At 39.5% G+C, this 27,045-nt stretch overlaps 1 protein-coding gene across 1 annotated transcript; it reads left to right on the top strand.

The window, feature by feature from the left end:
* Positions 1-5,737: 5,737 nt before the first annotated feature.
* Positions 5,738-6,946, top strand: LOC149208871 (uncharacterized). Its single transcript, XM_089398450.1, has one exon. It carries the CDS (start codon positions 5,738-5,740, stop codon positions 6,944-6,946), a length of 1,209 nt encoding a protein of 402 aa, XP_089254576.1.
* The last annotated feature ends 20,099 nt before the right edge of the window (positions 6,947-27,045 follow it).

Raw genomic sequence — 27,045 nt, 5'->3', positions numbered from 1 at the left:
CTTCAAATTGCTTACCAAAGATTGTGAATTCAATTGGAATCTTGATTGCCAGTTGGCATTTGAAACCTTAAAAACAAAAATTTCTGAAGCACCCATTTTAAGAGGTCCAAATTGGAAACTCCCTTTCCATATTTCAACAGATGCTTCAGATACAGCTCTGGCAGCTATATTGAGACAAAAAGATTTGATTCCTTATGCCATTTACTATACAAGTAAGAATTTGACTCCCACTGAGTTAAATTATACTAACTAAAAAGGAATTTTTAGCTGTTGTTCATGCAATTAACAAGTTCAGACACTATATAACAAGCTATGAAACCTTTGTTCATACAGATCACTCTGCAATTAGATATTTAATGAATAAACCTATTACTAATGGCAGAGTTACAAGATGGCTTTTACTTTTGCAAGAATTCAACATTACTGTGCTAGATAGACCTGGAAAACAAAACACAGTTGCTAATTTCTTGTCCAGGATTCAGAATATCAAAGAAGATTCTCCAGTTGAAGATAAGTTTCCTGATGAATATCTTTTTGCAGTAACTACTCAAACTCCTTGGTTTGCAGATATTGCTAACTATTTAGTCACAGGAAAGTTACCTTCACATTTGTTTCCTAGAGAGAAAAGAAAAATTGTTCAGGTAAGTGTAAGATATTCATGGATCACTAACGAATTGTATAAAACAGACCCAGATCTTACGATCAAAAGGTGTGTCAGGGAAGATGAAATGCCTGAGATTCTTAAGGCATGTCATGATGAGCCGTGTGGTGGACACTTTGCTAACAAGAGGACAACCTATAAAATCCTTTCTTTAGGATATTATTGGCCATCCATCTTTAAAGATGCTAGAGAATATGTCAGGACATGTGACAGATGCCAAAGGGTAGGGAAACCTACTCCCTCAAATGAAATGCCATTACAAATTCAGATACTCATCGAACCTTTTGAAAAGTGGGCCTTAGATTTTGTTGGGCCAATTAATCCTCTATCTAAGCAGAAGAAGTATATATTGGTACGCATTGATTATGTCAGTAAATGGGTAAAAGCTAGAGCATTACCTTTTGCTAATGAAACATTTGTAGTGAATTTTCTTTTGGAAGACATCTTTACTCGTTTTGGTGTTCCAAGAGAAATTGTGACAGATCAGGGATCTCAAATTTACATCTAACATGGTGGAAGGGCTTGTGGAAGAATACAAGATCAAACATAGGAAATATACTCTTTATCATCCTCAAGCAAATAGTCAATTGGAATCTACAAATAAAGTGATTAAAGGAATCCTCACCAAGACTGTGCATCTACATAGAAGAGATTGGGTGGAAAGGCTTCCTGAAGCCTTATGGGCCTATAGAACTATATGGAGGAACACAACGGGACATACACCCTATGAACTTGTTTATGGGAAACAAGTCTTGTTCCCTATAGAGTTCCAAATCATAACTTTCAAGATGGCAGTCCAACTGGGACTAAATTTATCAAAGGCACAAAAGCATAGGCTGGAGCAATTAAATGAACTTGATGAAATCAGGCAAGAGGCAGTTCAAAGGACTAGTATAGTCCAACAACAAAGGGATAAATGGCATGACAAATATATCAAGGACAAGAGGTTTCAAGTGGGAGATTGGGCGCTATTCTTTGATTCAAAGTTTAAAGATTTTTAAGGGAAGTTTCAAACTCATTGGCTTGGGCCATATGAAATTGAAAAAAGTTTTTAGTAATGGAGCAGTGAGGATAAGAACAATAGATGAAAGTAAAACTCATCTTCTTATGAATGGTCATAGATTAAAGATATATCAGAAACCAATTTCAAAATAGGAGTTCATTAATATTTTCCAAGACAATTTTGAAATGACGCTAGTGAAGAAGAATTATTCTTCTCCACTAACTTAGTCTTTATTTTTCCTAAAAAAAAAAAAAAATGTATAAGGTTGAAAACCAATCATTGATTGGCATACTTATACAGAAAATACAGGGTGAAAATAAGAGGTTTCTAACACCCTATATTTTCCATTTTCTTTCTGTAATAAGTAGTAAAAAAAAGTTACAATCACTCGACAGTTTAGATTCTGCAAATTCATCATCTCATCTCACCTCACTCCGTTTTATTTTTGCAGTTTCACTTCATTTCATTGTCATATTTCATCAAATAAATTTTTCAATTTTTCCTTTTACTGCTTTCATTTCATTTATCATCTTGTCTTACATCTCATTTCATTTCACTTACATAGCCACTTCCATTTCATTCATGATCCATAAGACATATTTCACTTTCTTTTTCACGTTCTGCAGCTGATTATGTTCTGAACAATGTAAATTTTGAAACGGGAACTATAAACTCAAAACTAGAACTCTAGCCAAAAAACTCCATAAAAATTTGGAGGCTGCGGCGATTACAGAGGAAGACCTCCCGGGACTGCGATTGACCTAGCCCCTGCGCCGCCCCGTGCTGGTGCTGCGATCGGCAGCTGCGGCTCTTGGCAGCCATGCCCAGTGAAGGGGAGGCGGATCCTCCCCCCCTCCCTCCAGAAGTTATAGAATTTCAAAAAATTATTGAAGCATGCAACAAACGCCCACCATCTGCTCAACAACAGAAATTCGTTAAGAAAAAAGAATGCATTCCCTCGGTGGCCCTCCCTGAGGAAGAAACCTGCCGCTCAGCTCTGAATCTAGCTGATAGAGGGCTCATAGGGCAGTTTACCGGTCTCTGGCCATCGCCCAAATCTGTAGAAAACTGGATCAAGAGAAACTGGACCCCTCTGATCAAGGAGGGAATTAAATCTTATTTTGTAGGCAAGGGTTTCTTTGTATTTGTCTTTGAATCAGCAGAAGATCGAAGTCTCATTTTCAGGAACGGGCCATACTTCATGGGGCCACAGGGACTATATTTAAACAAATGGTCTCCAGATTTCGACCCGACCCAAGATGTTCCTTCTGCGGTTCCAGTTTGGGTGCGGCTTCCCCATCTTCCCCTGCACTGTTGGAGTCAGAAATCTCTCCAAATCATCAGCAACTCCCTTGGCAAATACATTGATCAGGCTGCAAGGAAAGATCAATATTCCTGTGCTCGAATATGTGTGGAAGTAGATCTGGAAGAAGGTCTACCCGAAGCAATAAAACTTACTGTGGCAGGATGGTCACATATCCAAGAGCTGGATTACGAGCAGATCCCCTTCAAATGCAGACACTGCCACGACTATGGCCACTTTGCAAAATATTGCAAGAAAAAAACGGAAGATCAGAGCCACCCCCACAAAGGAGATCAATGGACTACAATTCAGAAAACGGGTCATGCAAAAGCAACAGGGAAAGTAGCCACAAAAGGGAATAATCAAGGAAAAGCCAGCAAAGAAATTGAAACACAACAGCAACCGAATGAGACCCCAAGCACTGAAGAAGCCTCTCCATCAGAACCCCCAGAAACGGTTATGATCAATCCAGCACAGGTCGAAGATCCACAAACAAATAAAGAGCGAGGCGGAGATGCATCGCCCGCTCTCCTCAGGACAGCCCCTCCAGGCTTTCGTATGCAGATATAATAAAGAAGAAAAAATTGCCAGATCCTCCAGACTCCTCAGATGAAGAGACCTGTGAGAGACCCTCAAAGAAAGCAGGCAGGAAGACCCACAAAGCAGCCAGGGAGGAGGAGGCAGAGTGACTCAAAATGCAAGGAAGCCAGTCCACAATAGAGATGACGATAGGACGAAATACTAGAGGAAGATCCACCAAGGGAGGAATCCCAAATCCCTCGCCAGGTAAATAATGCGTATAGTCTCTTGGAACTGTAGAGGCCTGGGGACCCAACCAAAAATTGAAGCCGTCAAATATCTGACGAAAATAGAACCCTCAGACATCCTCTTGCTCCAAGAGACCAAAATCGATGGGCAAGCTCTCAAGGATATCAGCAAATCTAAATGGAAGAAGAACGATGGCATAGCAGTCAGCTCAAGGGGAACCTCGGGGGGCGTTGCAACTCTCTGGTCGGAAGATCAGTTTCACCTGTCAAACTCCCATGAGACCCAGCATTGGATCTTCACGAAGCTCAAGCATTTAGAAAGTAAGTTAACTATAGCTTTATTCAATTTATATGTTCCTGTAAATTATGTAGAAAAAAGAGACTGTTGGAATACTCTTTCGGCCTTCTTAGATCAACACTCCCTAAACAACATTGTCCTGGGAGGAGATCTCAACTTAGTCATGAAGCCAAAAGAAAAAAGGGGGGGAAACAGCAGCAGAGATCAGTTGCTCCCATTGGTAGAGGAAATAATGCAGCAGAGGGATCTACTTGATTTTGCCCTGGTGAGAGGCAAATATACTTGGACCAACAACAGATCTGGGTCTGACCACATCGCTGCCCGGCTGGACAGATTTCTAATTCAAAGTTCCCTGTTGATGGAAAAGCTTCTCGTATCAACAAAAATTCTCCCCAAGCTCTCCTCGGATCACAAGCCAATCCAACTCCTTTTGGCTCCGGAAGAAGATCTTGGCCCCATTCCCTTCAAATTCAGTCCTCTTTGGATTGAAAAAGCAGGGTTCAAGGACACGATCCAATCAACTTGGGATATATCCATCAACGGATCCCCAAGTTTTGTTTGGGAGCAAAAATTAAAAGCCACCAAAAAAGCTCTAAAAGAGTGGCTAAGGAAAATCCATAACCCCACCATCCAGCAGAGAAAACTCGATGTTCAGCAGCTGGAAACCTTGCAAATTGATATGGAAGGGCTCAACATTACCCCGGAAATTTTAAATAAAGAAGCAGCCTTCCAAAGAAACATCCACCAATCCTGCAGAAGGGAAGAAGAGCACTGGAGACTTAAATCTCGCAGCCTCTGGCTAAAGGCAGGAGACCGAAATACTGCCTTTTTCCACCGACAATACAAAGCCCGCCTATCTCGGAATCATATCACAGAGATTAAAAATGATGAAGGGCAGATCTATAATAAATTCGACCAAATAAAAATTGCAGCTGAAAACCATTTCAAAAATCTATATGGCACAAGGCATGAAGGAAGCAAAGAAGACATTGAGGATCTTCTTTCTCATATTCCCCACCTCATCACCCATGAAGACAATCAGGCTTTACTGAAACCAGTTTCTGAAGAAGAAATCATCAAGGTTATTTGGGCAATGGAACCATATAAGGCCCCTGGGCCAGACGGTTTCACAATACATTTCTTCAAAGTTTGCTAGGACATCATCAAAATAGACTTGCTGAAAATGATACAAGGTTTCTTTGGGAAAGCCAAGATTGGGGGAGGCACCAACTCCACCTTTCTCGCTCTGATACCAAAAGAGGCCAACCCGGAAACATTCAGCAGGTTTAGGCCCATCTCCCTATGCAATGCCTCCTATAAAATACTGTCCAAGATTCTGGCAAACAGAATTAAACCCCTTCTGGACAAGCTGATATCCAATGCCCAAGGGGGTTTTGTCAAAGGCAGACATATCTTGGACAATATCATCCAAGTGCAGGAAGCCATCCATTCCAGCAAACAGAGGAAAGAGAAGGGGATGCTGATCAAGCTTGATATGGCTAACGCATTCGATAGAGTCAACCATTCCTTTCTTCTCAAAGTCCTACAATCCTTTGGCTTTCCTCCTCAGTTCATTAATCTTATCAAGGCTTGCATCTCATGCCCCTGGATCGCCCCCATGGTTAATGGACGCCCAACATCCTTCTTTCAAGCTCAGCGCGGATTAAGGCAAGGCTGTCCACTCTCACCTTTCTTGTACATTCTCATGGCAGATACTCTTAGCAGGAAGCTGGCTGCGGAAATGAACACAGGAGAACTCCCAGGAATCCGAATCGCAAATGATCTAAACCCAATAAATCATGCTTTATTTGCAGATGACTCCATTCTTCTAGGAGGAGCCTCTACTAGAATCGCAGCCAATTTTAATGTTGTTTTAAAATGTTACTGTAGAGCTTCAGGAGCCGTTATAAATAACAGAAAGAGCTCGATCTTCGGATGGAATGTGAGCCAACATAATCTCAATAATATAGCCCGGATCCTTGGATTTGAGTGCTTCGCACAATGGGACAGCATCAAATATCTCGGCTTACCCCTTACAACCGGAGTCAATAACAGATCTTTGTGGCATGGCATCATAAGCAAAATTAAAGACAAGATCACTTCCTGGGGAGGTTATTGGCTAACCAAGGGAGGAAAAATTATCCTTCTTAAATCCGTCTTATCTGCTCTTCCCATTTATCAAGCCTCCTTTCTTCTGGCCCCGAAACACATTACGGATCAGATCTCCTGTCTTCTACGAGACTTTCTCTGGAAAGGAGGCAGAGGCAACCACAATAAAATTCATCTGGCAAACTGGGAACTAGTCAAGCGGCCAACTCTCGATGGTGGGCTCCAGATCAGAGATCCTGCTCTCTCTAATCTGCTACTTGGATGCAAGCTTCTGTGGAAAATATACTCAGATCCTACACATCAGGTCAGTGAAATGTTCATCTCAAAATATGCGCAGGGGATCTCCCTCAGGCACCTGTCAGCAAATAATACTTCAGCAGGCACTCTCACTTGGAATCTCTGCAGGAAAAGCATAAGCAGTTTCAGTAAACATCTATACCGTATCCCGGGCAATGGGGAGAAGACCCTTCTCTGGAAAGACCGCATCATGAACAGCCCTCCTCTTAACTCCCATGCAGAAATCAGGGACATCAGAAACTGGCTTCACGATGCAGGAATAAGAAAGTTGAATGATATCTCTGAGTGGGATAGCAAAGGAAATTGGATCGAATGGGCGATCCCTCCAGTGCCAGCGCAGTTTCAACACCAAGCTGAAATTCTCAAATCACTGCTCTTAAATGCAGCGCCGATACACCGCAATATCGCTGACAGATGGGGGTGGGGTGAAACTGGGTTTTATATGCCATCCTTGGGTTACTCTGCCCTGCAGATCAAAAAAGACAGACTGAGAACGCCATCGTTCTAGAAACAGGTATGGAGTGCCAAGGGACTTCCCAAAGTCAATTTCTTCTTTTGGACCCTCATTCAGAATAAACAGCTCACAGGGGACAACTTGGCAAAACGAAACTTTGTTGGGCCTCATAGATGTGCATTGTGCAGGAACTCAGGAGAAACAGCCTCCCACCTGTTCATTGACTGCGTTTTTGCCAAAGAAGTATGGACATTAACCCTTCTTGGTCTGCCCGTCTCCCCGCCCCATCACAGCTCCATTGCTGTTCTCTTTTCTAAATGGATACATCACTATCCTCATCCCATTCCAAATAAATCCCTGTGGATTCACATATGGCTTTCCATTCCTAAATTCGTAAGCTGGGAAATTTGGCTGGCCCAGAATGATTTAATTTTCAATAATTCCTCTCGCTCTCCTGCTAAATCTGCCTCAATTGCTAAAGCCCTCCTCATAGAATCAGTCCTCCAGCACTCTCATTTCTCTGACTCCTCCCTTCTCCCCTCTGAAAAGGCTTGGCTGAACCTCCACAGCCCTCATCCCTCTTGCAAAGCCCTCTCCCTTCCCCCTCCCCTCCCCTCTCCTTCATGGAAAATCAGAGAATCTGAAGCAGCTTTCCAGAACTGGTGGAAGAAGCAAAACACAACTTCAATCTTTTTTTACGGAGCCTCCAAAGGAAATCCGGGGACTGCGGGAGCTGGTGGAGTCATATACTTTGCAGACAATCTCAGAAAGGTCCATTTCTGCTGGGGGCTTGGCATTTCCACAAACAATCAGGCAGAGCTTCTCGCCCTCACAAAATCCTGCCAAATAGTGCGGGATAAAGGCATCAAAGACTGGCAAGCATTCGGAGACTCCGAAATCCTCATTAGGAAGATCAATTCAGATGACCAGTTCAGCAATGCAATCCTCAATAAGTCTCTGAATAGGCTGAAGCTAATCTTGCAAGGCTTCACCTCCTACAAAATTTATCACATCCTCAGAAGTCTGAATAGGGAGGCAGATGAAATGGCAAACAAAGGTTGCCTATTAGAACCGGGAACTCTAAACTACAATGGAAACAGCGCTAAGTCACATAGCATATCTTAGCTAAAGGGCAGATCAGAATAAGAAGCAGAAAGCAAGGATCATACCACACTGAACAAGCATGAGAGGAACAAGACTGATATCTTCGGCACATCATCTGATACAGGGCTCAGCAAGAGGTGTACAGGTAAAATTTGGGGAACTTACTCCTCAGCAAATATATTCTCACAGGGAAGTAGCAGCTGGAAAAAGACGGAGGCCTGCAAATTATTTCGGAACAGAGGAGCCCCTTTTTGCAAACGCCAAGTTTTCCTCCAACGAATCTGAAGGCGGCATATGCATCTCACCTAAACAATCAGTTGGACTTTGTCACGTTACTGCACTCAGAAAAGGAACGGTTGGAGGACTATACAAACGAATATTGCTGGACAGGGCTCTGCCGACGCCATTGGGCTCGTTTGGAGGGTTCCACAAAGGATAGCAATGAGCTGATAAAGAAAACTATAAGTCTACACTGGACAGCAAACCAATACGTGCCAAGATCTTCAGTGGTTTCAGATAAATCCTCGGCAATCCTTGTTCCTATGCCGGAAAATGCGCAGAGTCCTGAGAGGTGTCGATTCTCAGGCTTGCGGTTTCAGACAAAGCCACGAAAATCCTTGTCCCTAAGCCGGAAAATGCGCAGAGGAGAGGTGTCAGTCTACAAGCTTGCAGAACCTCCTAAGGCGGGAAAATAGAAAGGAATGCTTTGTAAAACTGGGCGTTTAGACCTTGGTCAAACCAGATTTTTCTAATAAAAGATATCCGTTACTGTTAAAAAAAAAAAAAAAAACTCCATAAAAACATCAAAAATAGTGCTAAAAACGAAAAGTGTTGATGCTGGAATAATACCTTCTTCTTTTTTTAGAGTAAATTTTCATGTTTTAAAAATGGCGGTGAAAACCAATTTTTTGTGGAAAAATTGTCCAAAAACACCCTCAAAACGAAAAGTGTTGACGCTAGAATAACACTTTTTTTCAAGGGTAAAATTTCAACATTTCGAAAAAATGGCGTAAAATATTTATCATGACCCCGAAAAACATTAAATATATATATATATATATAAAGACAACAACAACAAAAAATCAAACATCAAAAAAACAAAGATCAATCATTAAAAAAAAGTAAAAACAAAAAAAAACAAAAATAACGATAAAAAAACTAAAAATTAAAAATAAAAATAAAATTTATAAACAAATAAATAGTTAAAAAAAAAAATATATATATATATATAGTAAACCATAAAAAAAATTGGCTAAAAATATATATATATATATATAAAACAAAAACAAAAACTATAAAATTTTAAAAAACATTAACAAAAAACTTAAAGAAAAAATTAAAATTAAAAACAAACTAGATTTTAAAAAATTAACAAAAAAAAAAATTTAAACTACTAAAATTAAGATTAGAATGTTAATTACTTCAAAAATATATATATAAAAAAGACAAAAAATAAAATTAAAAATGTTAAAATATATATATATTTCATAAAACCATAAAAAAAATATATATATATATATATATTATTAAAAAAAAATCATTAAAAAAATTAATTTTTTGTTTATAAACAAATTTAATGTTTTTATTTAAAATTTAAACAATTATTAAAAAAAAACAAAAATTAAAAATATTATTAAAAATTTTGATTTTTTTTAACAATTTGAATCGCTCCTCCGCCCGTGGTGGTGTGGCCCTTGGCGAAGGGTCGCAGGCCCTCCGCCCAGTGTCGCGCCACCACGGGTGAGTGGAGAGGCCACGAGGTTTTATTTATTTAAAAACAAAAAACAAAAAACAAAAAACAAAAACAAAAACGCTAAAAAAATCAAATTTTTTAATAATATTTTTAAATTTTAAATGTTTTAATTTCTAATTAAAAATTAAATAAAAATTAATTTTTTTTTTATTCTTTAATTTTTTTTGTTTTTAAATAAAAAAATATATAAGCTTAATAAAAAAGTGTTTTTTTTTTTAAAGAAATATATATTTTTAAAATTTTCATATTTTTTTAGTTTTTTTTAGAATTAGAGTTTTTTTTGTTTTTTTTCAAATGTTTTTAACATTGATTTTGCTTGTTTTTTTTTTTAATCTAGTTTGTTTTTAAATGTTTGTTTTTTCTTTTTTCCTTTCTTTTTTTTCTAGTTGTTGTTATTCCTTCTTTTTTTTTTTACACTTACTTAATTTTATATATATATATATATTTTTAATTTTGTTTTTTTTTTTTGGCAAATTCTTTTATGGTTTATGAGATAATTTATTTTTTTTAACATTTTTTATTTTGTTTTTTGTCTTTTTTTATATATATATATTTATATTTGTTTTTTTTAAGTAAACAACTTGAAAATTTGTTAAGTAATCATAATTTAAAAAAATTGGACATAATAAATTTTAAAGTGTGAAAAATAAGTCATTTAAAAAAAAGGTATGCTGCATCAACACGTTGCATCAGTACGTTTCAAAATCAGCTTGAAAATCACTAACATTTAAAAATAAATATTTATATTTGACACATAAAAAAATTTAAAGTGTCAAAAATATGCTCCCAGAAAAAAGAATTGTATTCTGCATTACCATTTTTCAAAATCGGGTCACGTTTTTACTACCCCTATGAAACGAGTAATCGTATCGGTTATTTAAAGTGTCAAAAACTATGCTCTAAAAAAAATATGTATGTTCTACATCGCCCCTCTTCAAAATCGGGTCAATTTTTTGCTGTCTCTACAAAACAGGTAACAGTATCAGTTCTTGTTTCAAAGTTTACATTATTTCTACAACTAATCTGGTTCTATAGCTACAATTTGTTTATCAGTTCAGGCACAAGTGTATAGCTCATAATAAAATCATGTATGCAGGGAATTGAAAAACAATTTTTGAAGACCAACCATGCTCAAGGTACCCGTGGATCAACATCAAAAAAATTAGCAAGCGAAAGGTAAAGGTACCAAAGGTAAATGCAAAGACTTATTTCAAAAAGCAATTTGAAAACATAAGTTTGTATGGTATGTATAATCACATGTCTCCTTAATCGACCATCATTTGATTTGACCACCACTATATCTCCGCCATATCTTCCATATTTAATGATAAACAGTCTCAATGATTCTTTCATAACAAATCACTGCTTCAAACTCCATAACCTGTACTCAAACGGTCCTCTACAACTCCACCTGTTAACGGTCAAGATGACGATGTGACCTACCTATCTACGACTCTTTAAACCTTTACTGTTTATTTATTACACGAAAACCATTAAGTTTATCTCTCCTATAACACGCAGTCATTCTATCACATAGGCAATAGTCATTCCATTTTCATATACATGCAGTCATTTCATATACACAGTCTTTCCATTTTCTATATACACAGTCGTTCCATTTCCATAAGACATAGTCATTCCATTTCTTAAATAGCACTTGCTTTATAAACAGTGAGAGTAATTTTGAAGGTTAACCGAAAACAAGGGATATGGGGCTTATCGTCAGGACAGAGCCCGTAGGGGTAAAGTATATGGAGGGGTATCCACAGCTTAAAGGGATGCTAGAGAAGGCCGGATGGTTAAATTTTATTGAGAAATTTGACAGCTACCATAAGGAAATTACCAAGTCTTTTGCAAGGTCATTTGATGGCACAGAAGTGGAGATAGGAGATATTAAATTTGCAGTCACAGAATCCTTCATAGCAAAGCAACAACGCTGCCGCGACAAGGAGAAAGATGGTTCAAAAACAAGGAATTTCATGGTGAATCTTGGAAAGTGATCCTTAGAAACCCAGGTATGGATGTTATAGTATTTAGGAAGGGAATTCCTATTTCAACACTCAAGAACAAATGGGGTAATATGCTGTTGATATTGCAAAAATTCATTACATGTGAAGGAAGATTTGGGTTTATGTGTGTTTACCATATATGCTTATTAATGAATTTCTTAGAAAATGGAACCATCAACTTTCCCTTCTTCCTTCTAAACAGTCTAAGAAAGATGGCTACAAATATCCAAAAGAAAATTGAATCCATAGAAACAACTATGTGTCATCATGGATTAGTGAAAATACTAGTTGAATTCCATTTGAAAAGTATAGGGGATACCTGGGAAGATTTCTTGGTGAGAAATTTTCTCCAGGATGCTCCAGAGTCACCTGAGGAGAGTCATGTTAAGAAAAGTAGGATGAGAAAGATCAGCATTAACCTTCAAAACAAATCTAGAACCTCCTCACAAAAGAATGATGTAGGGACAGCTTCTAAACCAAAGGTTAGAAAGTAGACTAAACAAAAAGGAAAAGCGAAAGAGAGAGCTGGAGAAATCAATGAAGACATTCCTGAACCTTCATCACCACAAGAAGATGAACAGTTACTCTCTGAAAGACTGACCAAGATTAGGGAACAAATCAAGAAAAGGAAGGAGATAGGGAAGAGGAAGAAGGACACAAGAGAATAAACCATAAGCTTCCAAAACCTGATAAGGAGCTCTAGACTCCGAGGTAAGGTGAGGAAGGTAACATCAAAAGGAGCCCAGTTCATAAACTTAGAGGAAGAAACCCCAGTTCAATTTCCTGACAGTATTCCACCTGCACACAGTCCACAAAACTCTCCTCCACAGAATTTTGAAGGCAGCCCAAGCAGAGCTTCTCCTAGCATAGATCCAGTACAGTAACAAGTCTATGACTACATAGAATCATTTGAGAGGAAGGATACCTTAGTGGATCCAGGATCCTCAACCAATCTAGAGTAGCCTGTCAGTCCACAAGAACCTCTAACTAGCTCTCTCAAACAAGAAATCTTTGAGTTAGAGATTTTGAACAAGCATATTCAAAAAGAAAATGAAACCTTGAGGGAACAGAACAAACTAGATAAAGCCATTCATGACAACACAATGCTGCACCTAGGATTATGGTACAAGAAAAATAGGAAGTTGAAGAGGAAAAATAGGAATTTGAGCAGAACACTTATCAACCTCAAATACAGACTTATTATGAAGAAGCCCAAGATGGCAATCAGTGCAAGGAGAAGTAAGAAAAAGAAGTTGGATGTGCTGACAGAAGTGTCAGAACAGATGCAATAGGAGAAAGAAGTCCACATTTTTTTAAAATTGCATGGGGACATGCAATGATTTTGCAGTGGGGGTATGTTGAGCCTCAAAATTACTCTTTCCCTAGCAACTCTTCTCATTCCTTTTCTTTGTTTTTCCATAAGAAATATGCATTCTCATCACTAATCACTGATATATACTGTCTTGAGGAGGACATTTAGTGGTTTACATGTTATGCTTTTTATGTTTTGTTGTTTGAATAAATTTTTGCATATTAGCTATGGAACGCAGCCTATTTTGCAACTAACCGGCTATTCTGCAGCTACCTCCATGCTCTAACAAGTTCCAGGTGTCAGAAGGAGAAACTAGCCACATGGGTAGCTTTGAAATCATCATGACATGGACCATGTCCTATTCATTCAGCCCAGGTCGACAAAGAAGATGGCATAAGACTACGGTTAATGGATAAGTCAAACACAAAGAGACCAAGGGTAACAAGACTCTATTTCATGGTTAATTAATGCGTTTCACAGTGATGGGAAGCGTTATCCGGAGCAACTACCTGTACCTACGGACTCCAATAGCCACCTGTACAAACGAATCCAACAACCACCATGTCTTGGATTTATTTCTCCAGCAACCAAGGAAGAAATTCTGCATATCTGTCTTCTACGTGTTTGGCTGTAGCATGCTTTTCTCCATGAATAGTTATATGATTTTTCTTATAAATACTTGTGCAAGGGACCGAAAAAGTTAGTAATAGTTTTAATGTGAAATCGAAGTTCTAGACTCTGTAATTTTTGGTGTTTTGTGTCCATGTTTTAATATGAGAAGACCGCATGTTTTTATGAACATCTGAAGGAGTTTTCTTGGAGTTGATTGAGCAAGCGTAGCATAATCAGTTGCATAGGGACCCTGCACTGAAGAAGGTTTCGTTTTATTTATTTTTCTTCTTCTTGTTAACTGTAAATTCATCATTTTCTTTCTAAAACAGTGTTTATAATCATTTTCTTTCTAACAGAGTTTATAATGAAATTTCTATCATTTTCTTACTAACAATGTCTATAATTTAGCGCAGTTTCCATTAGCTTGATTTCTTTTTAGTTCTTATCAGTAGTTTAGAAGATAGAACTCAATAGTGTAATCTTGTTTCTTCAATTAAAAACTAACCTTGTTTCGGGGTGAGAGTAGGATTGAAGAATAATAAAGATACATTGTTGAATAGTTTACTTCATTCACTGTTTTGCTAGTTTAAATTCTCAAATAGACTGATCAATGTCATTTACTGTCTTTGCCATTTCATTTTTAGTTTAAAATAATAACTCATGGTGTTAATGAATGTTTATGGAAAACCCTTCAAGTTGATAATTCATCCTTAACTAAGTGGTTGAACATTTCATCTATGCAATGAGTTATTTCTGCATCTTTGTATTTGCTTTCTCTTAGATTAATGAAGTATAGAATTACTTAAACGTCATCCCAAGGAGACTTTCTCCCAAAATTGAGAGGCAGAGTAACCAAGTATTTTATTTAGTTTTATTTCTGTAATTAGTTAGACACCAATTGCAAATTTCACTTTCAGTTTTAATTCATGATTTGGAAATAATGGTAAAATAAGAATAAAAACTCTGTTTTCATTTCTTTCTTAGCTCTGTTTTCATTTCTTTCTTAGCTCTGTTTTCATTTCAGATTTTGAGCAGTGTTTAGGAAAGTTAGATTTAGTTTTGATAATTTACATTGTAAATCATTAGGAATTAAAAGACCAAAAACCCCCAAAACAACATAAAACATAAAAACAACGAAGTAAGAAGGGTTATCTAGCACAAACAATGCACTACACTTCATCAGTTTACAATACCCTGATTGATAATTTATGTAGAGCAATTTAGGACGCTAAATTGACGAAACAATCTTCAGGTGGAGATGGTGGGTGAGTATCTAGAAGTACCTTCCCAGACCGAAGGTTTATCTCTTGGATATCCATAGCATAAGCAGGATAGGTTGTTTCCCCACTGTAAACTTGTTGTGCCTGCTTATTTTTTGGGTTCAAATTGGGTTGGGTGGGCATTTGAGGTTTCTTAGGTGGTTTGTTTTGAGGTAGATGTGGTTGAGGTTGAGGAGGAGGCACTGAGGCAGGAGGTTGGGTTTCAAGAGGCCTCCATGATCTGATAATCACCCTATGAGTGACCTCAGTGAAGATTTATTAAACAAAAGGTATTACAGACCCATGTGCTGGTGTGTGTTTTTGTGTTATTGAAACAACGGATCGATCAGATTGCCAATACACAAAAAATAAATGGAAAGACAGTAGAGAAATACAGTAAGCAACACAAAGACACAAGCAGTTTTTAATAAGGAGTTCACCATATTCTCCAGGGCTACGTCTCCGATCCAGCTTCAGTGGTGGCCTTGTTTTATTGTGTCTTTCAATAGAGAAATTACAATGCAGGGACTCAATATGAGTTCTCCTGACGCAGATTTTGCTTGGCAGGGTGGTTCTTGGATTCTCCAAGCCACTTGGAGTACCCAGACTCTTGTTCTTCCTACCAGCTCTGTGACCCTCAGTCTACAGTGGAAAGAGCCAACTGTGATGCTCAATTCAGACAGATTCCTCGATGGGAAGGCTTGATTCTTCAAGCTCTCTAGTGCTCGATGCTGCATGTGATCAACTCGGCCCTCCGTCCTCCTCTGCTTGGCTTTACTACTCTCTTTGCTCAGTCCTCCTTTCAGGGTTCATTGTTCGCTATCTCTCTTGGTCGCTTGGACTCTTCGTTCTCTCTCTCCAAATCTCTATTCACTGTCTATGTTCATGGCTTTAGCCATTCGACCTCCATTCCTGTTCGGTTCCTCTCCCGCCTGCGTCGATTCGCCTGTCGCCTGCGTGCTGGGAGTTCCTTGTTCGGCGTCAGCATGAACGCTCGAGAAGTAGCCACGTGTCTCCATCGGAACAACGCCAGCCTATTCGTTGATTCGTTTCTTTCTCTACCGTGGCAGTCAACGGATTCCAAATCCCCTTAAATCACTGCTTAATCCCCTGTCGATTCCGCTTCTATCTATCGGGTGCAATCTCAGCCGTCCGATCTGGGCTCCTCCAGATCCAACATCATTCGCACGTTGAGCGTGGTTGACTTGCTCGACCGATAACACGCGATCACGGTGGTTTTTCTCTCACTTCCGCTGCCACGTGTCGATCGTTGAGTGTGATCGCTCCGCTTTCTCCAAAACAGCTTACCGTTCAAGGGCGCCTCGATCAATACCGCCGGTTTCCAGGGCGCGGATCCCGCCTTTGTTCTTTAGGGCCTTTACCTTTTCCCCATGCGACCGAGTGCTTAAGGCTCCTCCTTTTCGGCCCTGTTTGCCCAGCGATGCGCGTTATCGAAAATCAGCTCCTTCTCCCGATCCGGGGCTCCCAGGGGCTATTTTGACCTCCTACACAGTCTCCATGGGCCTTGTTCAACGCACTTTGACCGAGGTCCTCGTCATTCCGCGCTGGCTGCCATGGCCACTGGTTCAAGGTGTTTTCGATTGCTGTTTTGGATTCTTCAAGGGTTTGTTTCATCCCGATATAGTCATGGTTCCATGACAGTCGTTTATGGATCCGATTCGGATCACGGCCTCCCAACTGAAAAGCTTTTGGACCACCAAAAGTTGGTTTTCTTCAAGCATCGACTAAGTGAGGAAACTGTTGTCTCACTTGTCCAATCTCAATCCACTTCGCATTGCTCGACTTCAAACCTTTAAGCCCAATTCTGAGATATTCCACCTGTCCACTGCGCGTCGTCCTTACCTTCTTGTCCAACACTGTGTCTTCCTGCAACTCATTAAGATATTCAGGTAGCAGTTCATCAACAGAAGGCAATTGACTCTGCTCTTCAGGGTCCTCAATCATTGAAGGTTCAAACAACCTCAAGCAATCTGCATTCACGACTGAGTAGATGTGCATGTAAGCTGGCAGATCAAGGCGAAAAGCATTCTCACCAATCTTCTCAAGTATCCTGAAGGTCCATACCTGATAGGTTTTAGCTTCTTACCTTCACCTTGCATCCTGTCCTTACTGATATGCAACCAGACTTGGTCTCCAACTTGAAAACTATGCTCCATCCGATGCTTATCATGCCTAGCCTTGTACTTGGCCTGGCTCTTTTCCAGCTGTTCCTGTACCGCCTAGTGGATCTCCTGGATCTGTTCAATGAACCTAGTTGCTTTGTCCACATCACTGTGTCCATCAACCATGGTATCTTTACCAAAGACAAAATCCAAGGGAGACCTTGGTATGAAACTGAAGCAGGTCTCAAAAGGAGATCTCTGGGTAGAAGAGTGTTTGGCTCTATTGTAAGCATGCTGCACATAACACAAGTGTTCATCCCAAAGCTTAAGGTGTTTGCTACAGTATCCTCTCAGTAACTGGATCACTGTCTTGTTAACTACTTCTGTCTGGCCATCTATTTGTGGATGAAAAGTTGTGCTTTTCTTTAATTTGGTGTCCATTAGTTCCCACAGACTAGACCAAAACTTTCCCACAAATCGGGTGTCTTGATTAGATATAATAGAAGTGGGTAATCCAAAATTAACCCATACATGTTCAAAGAATAATTTTGCAGTTTGTTCAGCTGTAATCTGTTTACTACAGGGTATCAAAACACACATTTTGCTGAACCTATCCACAACAACATATAGATAATCATGACCTTTCCAAGATTTAGGCAGTCCTCCAACAAAATCGATGGAAATGCTTTCCCAAGGGTGAGAAGGAACTGGCAATGGAGTGTACAAGCCTAGTTTTCTGTTGCTGGTCTTGCTTTTAGCACACATAGCACACCCCTTTACATATCTAGAAACTGTCTCACTCATTCTTGGCCCATAGCAGAACCTTTGCAGCTGTGCAACTGTTTTACTTACCCCAAAGTGACCTGATATCAAAGAAGTGTGTGCTTCCCTAATTATCTTTGCTCTCTCAATTTGTGGAATGCAGAGTTTCCCACAATGGTATAAGAGTCGGTCCTTTACATGATAGTCCAATTCTTCTACTCTTTTTCCTTGACTCAAAGTTTCATATACATCTTTAAAGTCCATATCCTGAGCATACTATTCTATGTAGCTTTCATGCAGCACATAATTATGCTTAAGTATGGTAGATGCATTTATAATGGGTCTAGATAACATTTCTACAACCTTGTTATGTATGCCCTTTTTGTATCTGATGACTAAATGAAACTGTTGTAGAAAACCCATCCATCTGTAATGTCTTGATTGTTGCAACTTAGTTTGGGAGTGTAGGTATTGAAGTGGCTGATGATCAGTATGTATTACTGTTTCTTTGCCCATTAAGTAATGTTTCCACTTTTTCACACTCTGAATTAATGCATACAATTCTTTATCATAGGTAGGATAGTTGACTACTGCAGGATTAAAAGTCTCAGAATGATAACATATGGGTTTACCATGTCATGTCAACACTGCTCCCATGATATAGTCACTGGCATCAGTTTGGATCTCAAATGGTCTTTCTAGATCTGGCAGTGCTAGTACAGGTGCTGTACTAATTTTTTCTTTCAAGGTGTCGAAGGCTTTCTGTTGTTTGCCTCCCCACTGAAATACCTTGTTCAATCTTGTCAAAGCATGTAAGGGAGCTGCAATTGAGGAAAAATTTGAAATGAACTTCCTCCAATACTGTGATGCTCCTAAGAAGCTTCTCACTTCTGTAGCAGACTTGGGTTTAGGTCATTTTACAATGACTGCCACTTTAGACGGATCTATTTTCAATTCACCTCCCCCTACTATATGACCCAAATAATTTAGAGAGGTTTTGCCAAATTCACATTTGGAGAGTTTAACATAAAGTTTTTCTCTTTTCAAAACATCTAATGTCTGCTTAACATGCTTTAAATGTTCTTCCCACGTTTTACTAAAAATCAGAATGTCATCCAAATACACAATAACAAAATCATCAAGAAAAGGTCTCAGTACATCATTCATTAATCTCATGAAAGTAGCAAGGGCATTTGTCAAGCCAAAAGGCATAACCAGCCATTCATACAATCCCTGCTTTGTTTTGAAAGCAGTCTTCCATGCATCTTGCTCTACAACTCTGACCTGATGGTATCCACTGTGCAAATCCAGCTTGGTGAAATAAACAACTTCCTTCAATTGATCTAAAAGATCATCTATGCGAGGAAGGGGATAACGATTTTTGATCGTTATTTTATTCAGTGCTTGATAATCAATGCACATTCTCCACGAGCCATCTTTCTTTCTCACCAAAACGATTGGTGACCCACATGGTGATGTGCTAGGCCTGATGAACCTTTCTCGAGCAACTCGTGCACCTGCTTCTTGATTTCAGCATTCTCTAAAGCAGATAACCTGTACATCCCAATGTTAGGCAAAGGAACATCTTGTTGCAAAATAATATCATGTACTATTCCCTTTTTAGGTTGCAGACCTTGAGGTTCTTGAAACAAGACATCATACTCTGAAACAATCTTTTCTATATCAGCTTGTTGATCAGAATTACAGCCCCCAAATACACTGGTTTTATCAGTTTTCTTTTCCTTTACAACCATTAGTAAGAACTGTTTGCATGAATCTATCATTCTTTTCATATGTCCTAAGTTTATGAGAGTATAATTATTCTTGAGCTTATGAGCTCTTACAAAGTATTCGATTCCATCTTTAACAAGTAGATACTTGTTCTCGGCTCTAAAGAAAATAGCCTTTCTATCATACAAGTAAGGACTTCCTAAAACAATTCCACATATATCCAAAGGAATTATATCTAACTCAACCTCATCTACAAATGCTGACCCAAAAGAAAACTTGAGTTTGCACTGTCTAGTCACTTGTAGTTGTGCTTTATCATTCAACCATCCTAATGGGTATGGTTTCTTATGAGGTGTAGTTGTTAATCCCAATTTCTTTACAATTGCTTCAGAAATCAGATTTACTTGTGAGCCACTATCAAACAAAATATCAATCTTCTGATTTTTGGAAACAATTCGAATATGGAAAAGCTCATGCCTTTTTCTCTCATGTTCTTCATCAATAACAGATTGAACAAAATTACTAGTAGATGCTTCAGAATTCTTGCCTTTTATTCCTGTGGCTGCAATGATTGTTTCATCTCCCGAGTCTGACCCCAAATCTTTCTGAATATCTGTAGTAGTCTTCTTCTTCTTGCCCTCATACTTCTTAGGTCTCAGCTCTCGATGCAGAATCCAACAGTGTTCATCATCATGCCCCTCCTTTTTACAGTGAGCGCATGAGGCTTTGCCTTTCTGTGCAATGTTAGCCTTCCTTGCTTTCCACTTCTGATTTCTTTTCTCCTTGCTCTTGCTTACAGTGGGTTGGGATGGTCCCCCAACTTCTAGATTTCCATTCTTTTCTCTAGCTTCTAGATGAGTAGCTTTTACGGATACCTCATCTATACTAGTGGGATTAAACATGAGGATGGTATGCCTCATGTAGTTGTGTAGACCACCAATGTACTTCAAAAGAGTTTCTGGTGAGTCTAATGAAATACCCAACATCAATGCTCTCTTTCGGAACTCTTGAGTATACCCTTGTACACTTTGCCCTTTCAACTGCCGAAGAGTTTTCCAACTCATCATGGCTTGTTGCATGTAGGCCAATGGATAGAACTGCTTTTTAATTGGAGTAACAAATTCACTCCAGACAGAGATTGTCTTACCATGCTTCCTCATATCAGCTTGGGTTCTGCCTTCCCACCAAACCAAGGTAGTGCCCCCTAGGCGAAGGCTTGCCAGCTGAATCTTGCTCTTGTCTGAGTCTATATTTTGTACTCTGCAATACACATCAATTTGTCTAATCCAATTGTCCAACTTTTCAGCATTTAGCTCTCCATCATATATAGGCAAATCAAATTTAACATCTAACTTAATCAAAGATGCCTTCTTATTATGCACAAGGCTACTAGGAGGTGTAGGGGAGCTTTCTTCTTTCCCCTTTCCTTTGGAGTGGTCATGGGAATGAGATTCATCTTCTTCTTTATCTTGCTTAGAGCCTGATGAATCTTCACCCTTATGCTTTCTAAAGCCCCTATACATTTCTTCTACCATGGACTTTATAACTAGGAAACTTTCTATGAATTGAGAGTCTGGCCCTATAGAACCTTCTTTTGACATTGTCTTCCGAGAATAGACTCTCCCAACTTTAGGATTAGTTTCCACCAACTCTCCTTCTCCTAATTTGAGCTTTGATCTAGTGAGCATCCATACCTAAACCAACACAAGCTTGTCCAACCTTATAGCCTAGAGCTCTGATACCACTTGATGTGATAATCACCCTATGAGTGACCTTAGTGAAGATTTATTAAACAAAAGGTATTACAAACCCATGTGCTGATGTGTGTGTTCTGTGTTATTGAAACAACGGATCGATCAAATTGCCAATACAAAGAAAATAAATGGAAAGACAGCAGAGAAACATAGTAAGCAACACAAAGACACAAGCAGTTTTTAATAAGGAGTTCACGCTATTCTCCAGGGCTACATCTCCGGTCCAGCTTCAGTGGTGGCCTTGTTTTATTGTGTCTTTCAGCAGAGAAATTACAATGCAGGGACTCAATATGAGTTCTCTTGAAGCAGATTTTGCTTGGTAGGGTGGTTCTTGGATTCCCCAAGCCACTTGGAGTACACAGACTCTTTTTCTTCCTACCAGCTTTGTGACCCTCAGTCTATAGTGGAAAGAGCCAACGGTGATGCTCAATCTAGACAGATTCCTCGATGGGAAGGCTTGATTCTTCAAGCTCTCTGCTGCTCGATGCTGCATGTGGTCAGCTCGGGCCTCCGTCCTCCTCTGCTTGGCTTTACTGCTCTCTGTGCTCAATCCTCCTCTCAGGGTTCACTGTTCACTGTCTCTCTTGGTCGCTTGGACTCTTCGTTCTCTCTCTCTGAATCTTTGTTCACTGTCTTTGTTCATGGCTTTAGCCATTTGACCTCCATGCATGTTCGGTTCCTCTCCCGCCTACATCGATTCGCCTGTCGCCTGCATGCTGGGAGTTCCCTGTTCGACGTCAACATGAACAATCAGGAAGTAGCCACGTGTCTCCATCGGAACAGCGCCAGCCTGTTCGTCGATTCATTTCTTTCTCTATCGTGGCGGTCAACGGATTCCAAATCCCCTTAAATCACGGCTTAATCCCTTGTCGATTCTGCTTCCATCTTTCGGGTGCAATCTCTGCCGTCCGATCTGGACTCCTCCAGATCCAACGTCATTCGCATGTCGAGCGCGGTTGACTTGCTCGACCGATAACGCGCGATCACGGCGGTTTTTCTCTCACCTCCGCTACCACGCGTCGATCGCTGAGTGTGATCCCTCCGCTTTCTCCAAAATCGCTTACCGTTTAAGGGTGCCCCAATCAATACCGCCGGTTTCCAGGGCGCGGGTCCCACCTTTGTACTTTAGCGCCTTTACCTTTTTCCGCCCGCAGTCCTCTGGTTCCCCCACGCGACTGAGTGCTTAAGGCTCCTCCTTTTCGGCCCTGTTTTCCCAGCGATGCGCGTTAGGCGCTAACGTGCATCGAAAATCAACTCCTTTTCCCGATCCAGGGCTCCCAGAGGCTATTTTGACCTCCTGCATAGTCTCCATGGGCCTCGGTCAGCGCGCTTTGATCGAGGTCCTCGTCATTCCACACCGGCTGCCATGGCCACTGGTTCAGGGTGTTTTCGATTGCTGTTTTGGATTCTTCAAGGGTTTGTTTCATCCCAATATAGTCATGGTTCCATGAAAGTTGTTTATGGATCCGATTCGGATCACTCCATCCTTGTGAAGGGTTTCCCCATTGAAGAGGTTGAGGTTGATATGGATGGAAATCTAGGTTGACACGCTAAGGGGGATACTGAGGAGTATAGGTCCAAGGAGAGGGAATGGACCATGATGGATAAGTTCGATGGTACCAAGGTTGGAAAGGTGCATTTTGATTTGGATTGTAAGGAGGATATTGTCCACCCTGCATGCCCTATTGATATGGTCAAGGGCCTTTGATCAGGTGCTAAAAAAAATAGCTCAAAATTCAAAGTTGTCGAATTGGTGTGGAACCTAAATGAACGCGTAGTTCTCATTAACATAAATCTGATGCAACTCGTTTTGCATGAAATGGACTGCGTATGACTCCAGAAATGAGTTTTGTTCACTTTCCCAAATAGGCGAATTCTAAAAAAAAATGACACCCCAATCAGCAATCCGTACTGCTAACATGGCGCTCACTGGGCATGTTATGTGGTCGTTGACTTGGTCAACCAAATCCTCGGCGAATCACAATGTGACAAGCGTCATTTCAGTAGTGGGGGTGCAATTGGCACAATTTCATTGGTTGGAGTGATGGCCAACCACGAGTTTACACGTGGTCCAGCCAGAGGCCACCCCATGGCAGCCCAAGAGGCCACTAAAAATTTGGCTATAGTCTGGGCAAAGGCAGTGGTGGTTGAACCCACGACCTCCCAACACTAATACAAAGCCTTACCATTACACCACGCGTCGTGTTTCTTAACCATATTGTTTGCGTGTTATATTTAAAACATGTTGTCGCGTGGTTTGGGGATAGGGCTAGCCCACGGGGCCGGCCCTTAGTCACATCACCATGCACACGAACACTGCAGAGGAGGAGTGGGGGCCCAGCCGGCAGGGGTGAGCAGTTTCCCTTAACCCTGGGCACGTGGCTCCCCACGTGGCAACAATTTTTGGGAAAAAAAAGGCGTTAGAGGACATTTACACTGTCCAACAATTTTGCCCAATTTTCGGCGAAATTATCATTTTGTTAGCGTGTTTTGTGGGCAAAATTGTAGGATGATGCCAAAATTTGGGGAATTTGTGGTGCGATTAGTAGAAGATTGGGAAATGCCATAACTTCTTTAGTTTTGACCAAATCAAGAGCAAAAAGAGGCTACACAAGCATTTTTGGGCATTTTGAAGCCATTGGAACAGGTTTCAAAGCATTGTAAACTGATGTATTCACATTTTTTAGCATAATATAGAGGGTAAAGCCATTGGAAGTTGGACCAAGGAGACGTAGCCCAGGAGGGATGAACTCCTTCATCATGTGTTGTTGTGATATTGTTTATGGTGATGTTTGTATATGTTATATGTTGTTGTTCAGTCATTTGTTTATGTAGTTTTGCACATAAAAACACTCAAAAACCCATGTTTAAACTTGAAAGCAATCTCATGAATCCTCAAGTATATTTATTATAATCTGGAAAGGAATTTTAGCACAACAAAACTAATTTTCTTAATCATATCAAGTTTGGTATTAGAGCTCTTGGTTTTATTTGTGCAAGAAGGATTTAACTGTTTGCGGGTTTATGTCATGCTTACAAGCTTAAAACTCAAAAGAGGAGAAGGGAAGCTGGTTGAAAGCCCTGAAGTTGGATCAAGGGGAAGAAGGGCAAGGTTGCCACAATCTCCACCACTAGTTCTTCCTCAAGTTGCAGTTGAGACTCCAGTGAATCATGTCTCATGAAGGAGAGCCTAAAAACATGACAGAAGATGAGAAGGTCTTCAGGAAGGCTTTCTTTGATATGAAAGAGATGGTGAAGGTCCTCTATGAAGAGAGGAATACCAGATTGCAAAATGAAAGCTCCAAACCTCCCAAAGAAGAAGGTTCTTCAGGAGTAGGAGGTAAATCTCCACCCTCTCCACCATCTTCTTCATCTTCTTATTCACAAGCATCTTCACCCTCTTCCACTAACACAACCCTTATTCATACTCATCAACATACCTCAAAAGGAACTGGTAAATCACCCTTGTTAAAACTTGATGTTAAATTTGAACTGCCCATGTATAATGGTGAAGTGAATGCAAAGATTGGGTTCGTCAATTGGAGGTCTATTGCAGAATTCAAAACCTTCAAGAGGATGACATAAAGATTCAATTAGCTTCCTTGAGGATGGAGGGTGCAACACTAGTATGGTGGGAATCAAAGACACAAGAGGAGATAAAAAGACATGATAAGATCTCAATTTGTTGGTCTGATTTCATTGTTGCAATTAAAAGACAATTTTACTCTCTAGCTTATATGCAGAAAGCCATCATGAATTGGCAGGACTTTAGACAACTTAAAGGTTAAAATGTGCAATATTACACCCAAGAATTGAGAAAAAGGTCTCTAATGTTAGGTATAGACTTGAAATCCCAAGACGCGTTGCTAAAGTACATAGGGGGTTTACACATTTACCTTAGGCATACTATCCTTATGTTTAATCCCAATAATCTAGATGAGGTGTTTGTGCAAGCCACCCATCTTGAGGCAAGAGGGAAAAACACTCCAGAAGAGGGTAGTAAAAATCCATTTAAGGGTAAAGAAAAAGAACAAGGTTTCAAAGGAAAGAAAAATGCATCCATTAAAAAGGAAGGAGAGAAAACAATATGTAAGCACTGTTCCGAAGAGGGTCACGATGAAGCTAATTGTTGGAATCTTCATCCCGAGATGAAAGCAAAGAAATTCAAAAACAAAGGAAAAGAAAAGACAACTGCCATCATTCAAGAGGATTTGGGATCCGATTCGGGTGATGAAACTAAAATTACGGCCATGGGTATAAAAGGAAAATAATTCATTTGCTAGAACTAGTATATCAAATTGTCACACTAGCACTCCAAATGAAGAAACAAGGATTGAATTATTTCATGTGAGGGTAATCTCAAAACATACAAAAATCGACACACTATTTGATTGTGGGTCTCAAGCCAACTTGATATCTAATGACTTAGTCAATAAATTAATCTTGAAACCATTTTACATCCCAAACCATATCCATTGGGTTGGATATGCAAGGACACAAACTTACAAGTTACAAGAAAATGTATTCTTCGGTTTTCAATTACAACAAACTTCATTTACGAAGTTGAATTAGATGTTGTACCACTTGATATATCAAGAATTGTTTTGGGTAGTCCTTACCTCTATGATAGAAAAACAATCTCCTATCGTCATGAAAACAAGTACCACTTTTTCAAAGATGGTGTGGAGTATATTGTGAGAGCCCTTCGCAAGAAACTAAATCTTTCATTAGTTAATGTAGAGCAAATGAAAAGAATAGTGAATTCAAACAAGAATTTAGTGCTTCTTATGATCAAACCAATGTTGATGTTGATTATGAAGCGTTCAATGGTCGTAATTCAAAATTGAAAATTGATTTGGTTGATGTTGTTAACCATGATGATGAGGTGTTTCAGAAAGCAAAGGGATTTCCTTCCAAGAGGAAAATCCAACATGAAATACCATTGCAACAAAAGTGCCTTCTTCCTAACATTGACATGCACCAGATGTCAAGAAGGGAAAGTGTAGAAATAACAAAGCAAATCCAAGGATTATTGAACAAAAGGATCATCCAACCATTTTCTTCACCATGTGGTGCACCTATTGTTTTGGCACCCAAGAAGAATGGTAAACATTTCATTGAATGGGACTCAAGGAGTGGCTATCATCAAAGTAGAGTTGTTGAAGGAGACATATGGAAGATGACATTCAAAACCAAACAAGGTTTGTTTGAATGGCTTGTTATGATTTTTGGTCTTCGCCATGCTCCTACTACTTTCATGCATGTGATGAAAGATGTATTGAAGCCATTTCTAAACATGATAGTCTACTTGGATGAGATTTTCATTTTTCAGAAAATTTCATTATGAACATGTCATGTGTGAGAAAGAAATACTTGATGTCTTATGTCAAGAACATTTGTTATTGAAGATGTCAAAGTATGAGTTGGATAAAACTTCTTTGATGTACTTGGGCCATAATATTGGAGAAGGTGAGTTGAAATTAGACCTCTCCAAGATTGATATCATTATGGATTGGTCAATGCTCAAGATAGTCATTTGGATAAGAGGTTTGTTGGGAGTAGCCAAATGTTGGAGGAAAGATTTTCTTAAATTTTCTTCTATTTTAGCTCATTTGAATTCTTTGGGAGTTGTGCAAAAGGTCTTCCAGTGGGGAGGCAAACAACAAGAGGCATTTGATGCTTTGAAACTAAAGATTAGTTTAGCCTATATACTTGTTCTTCTAAACTTGAAAAA

This window comes from Pinus tabuliformis, chromosome 1_2, assembly GCF_031772625.1.
Source record: "Pinus tabuliformis cultivar Carrire ecotype Pingquan chromosome 1_2, CPIR1, whole genome shotgun sequence".
NCBI lineage: Eukaryota > Viridiplantae > Streptophyta > Pinopsida > Pinales > Pinaceae > Pinus > Pinus tabuliformis.
The sequence above is the reverse complement of the archived record's forward strand: the minus strand, read 5'-3'. Positions and strand labels throughout refer to the sequence as shown.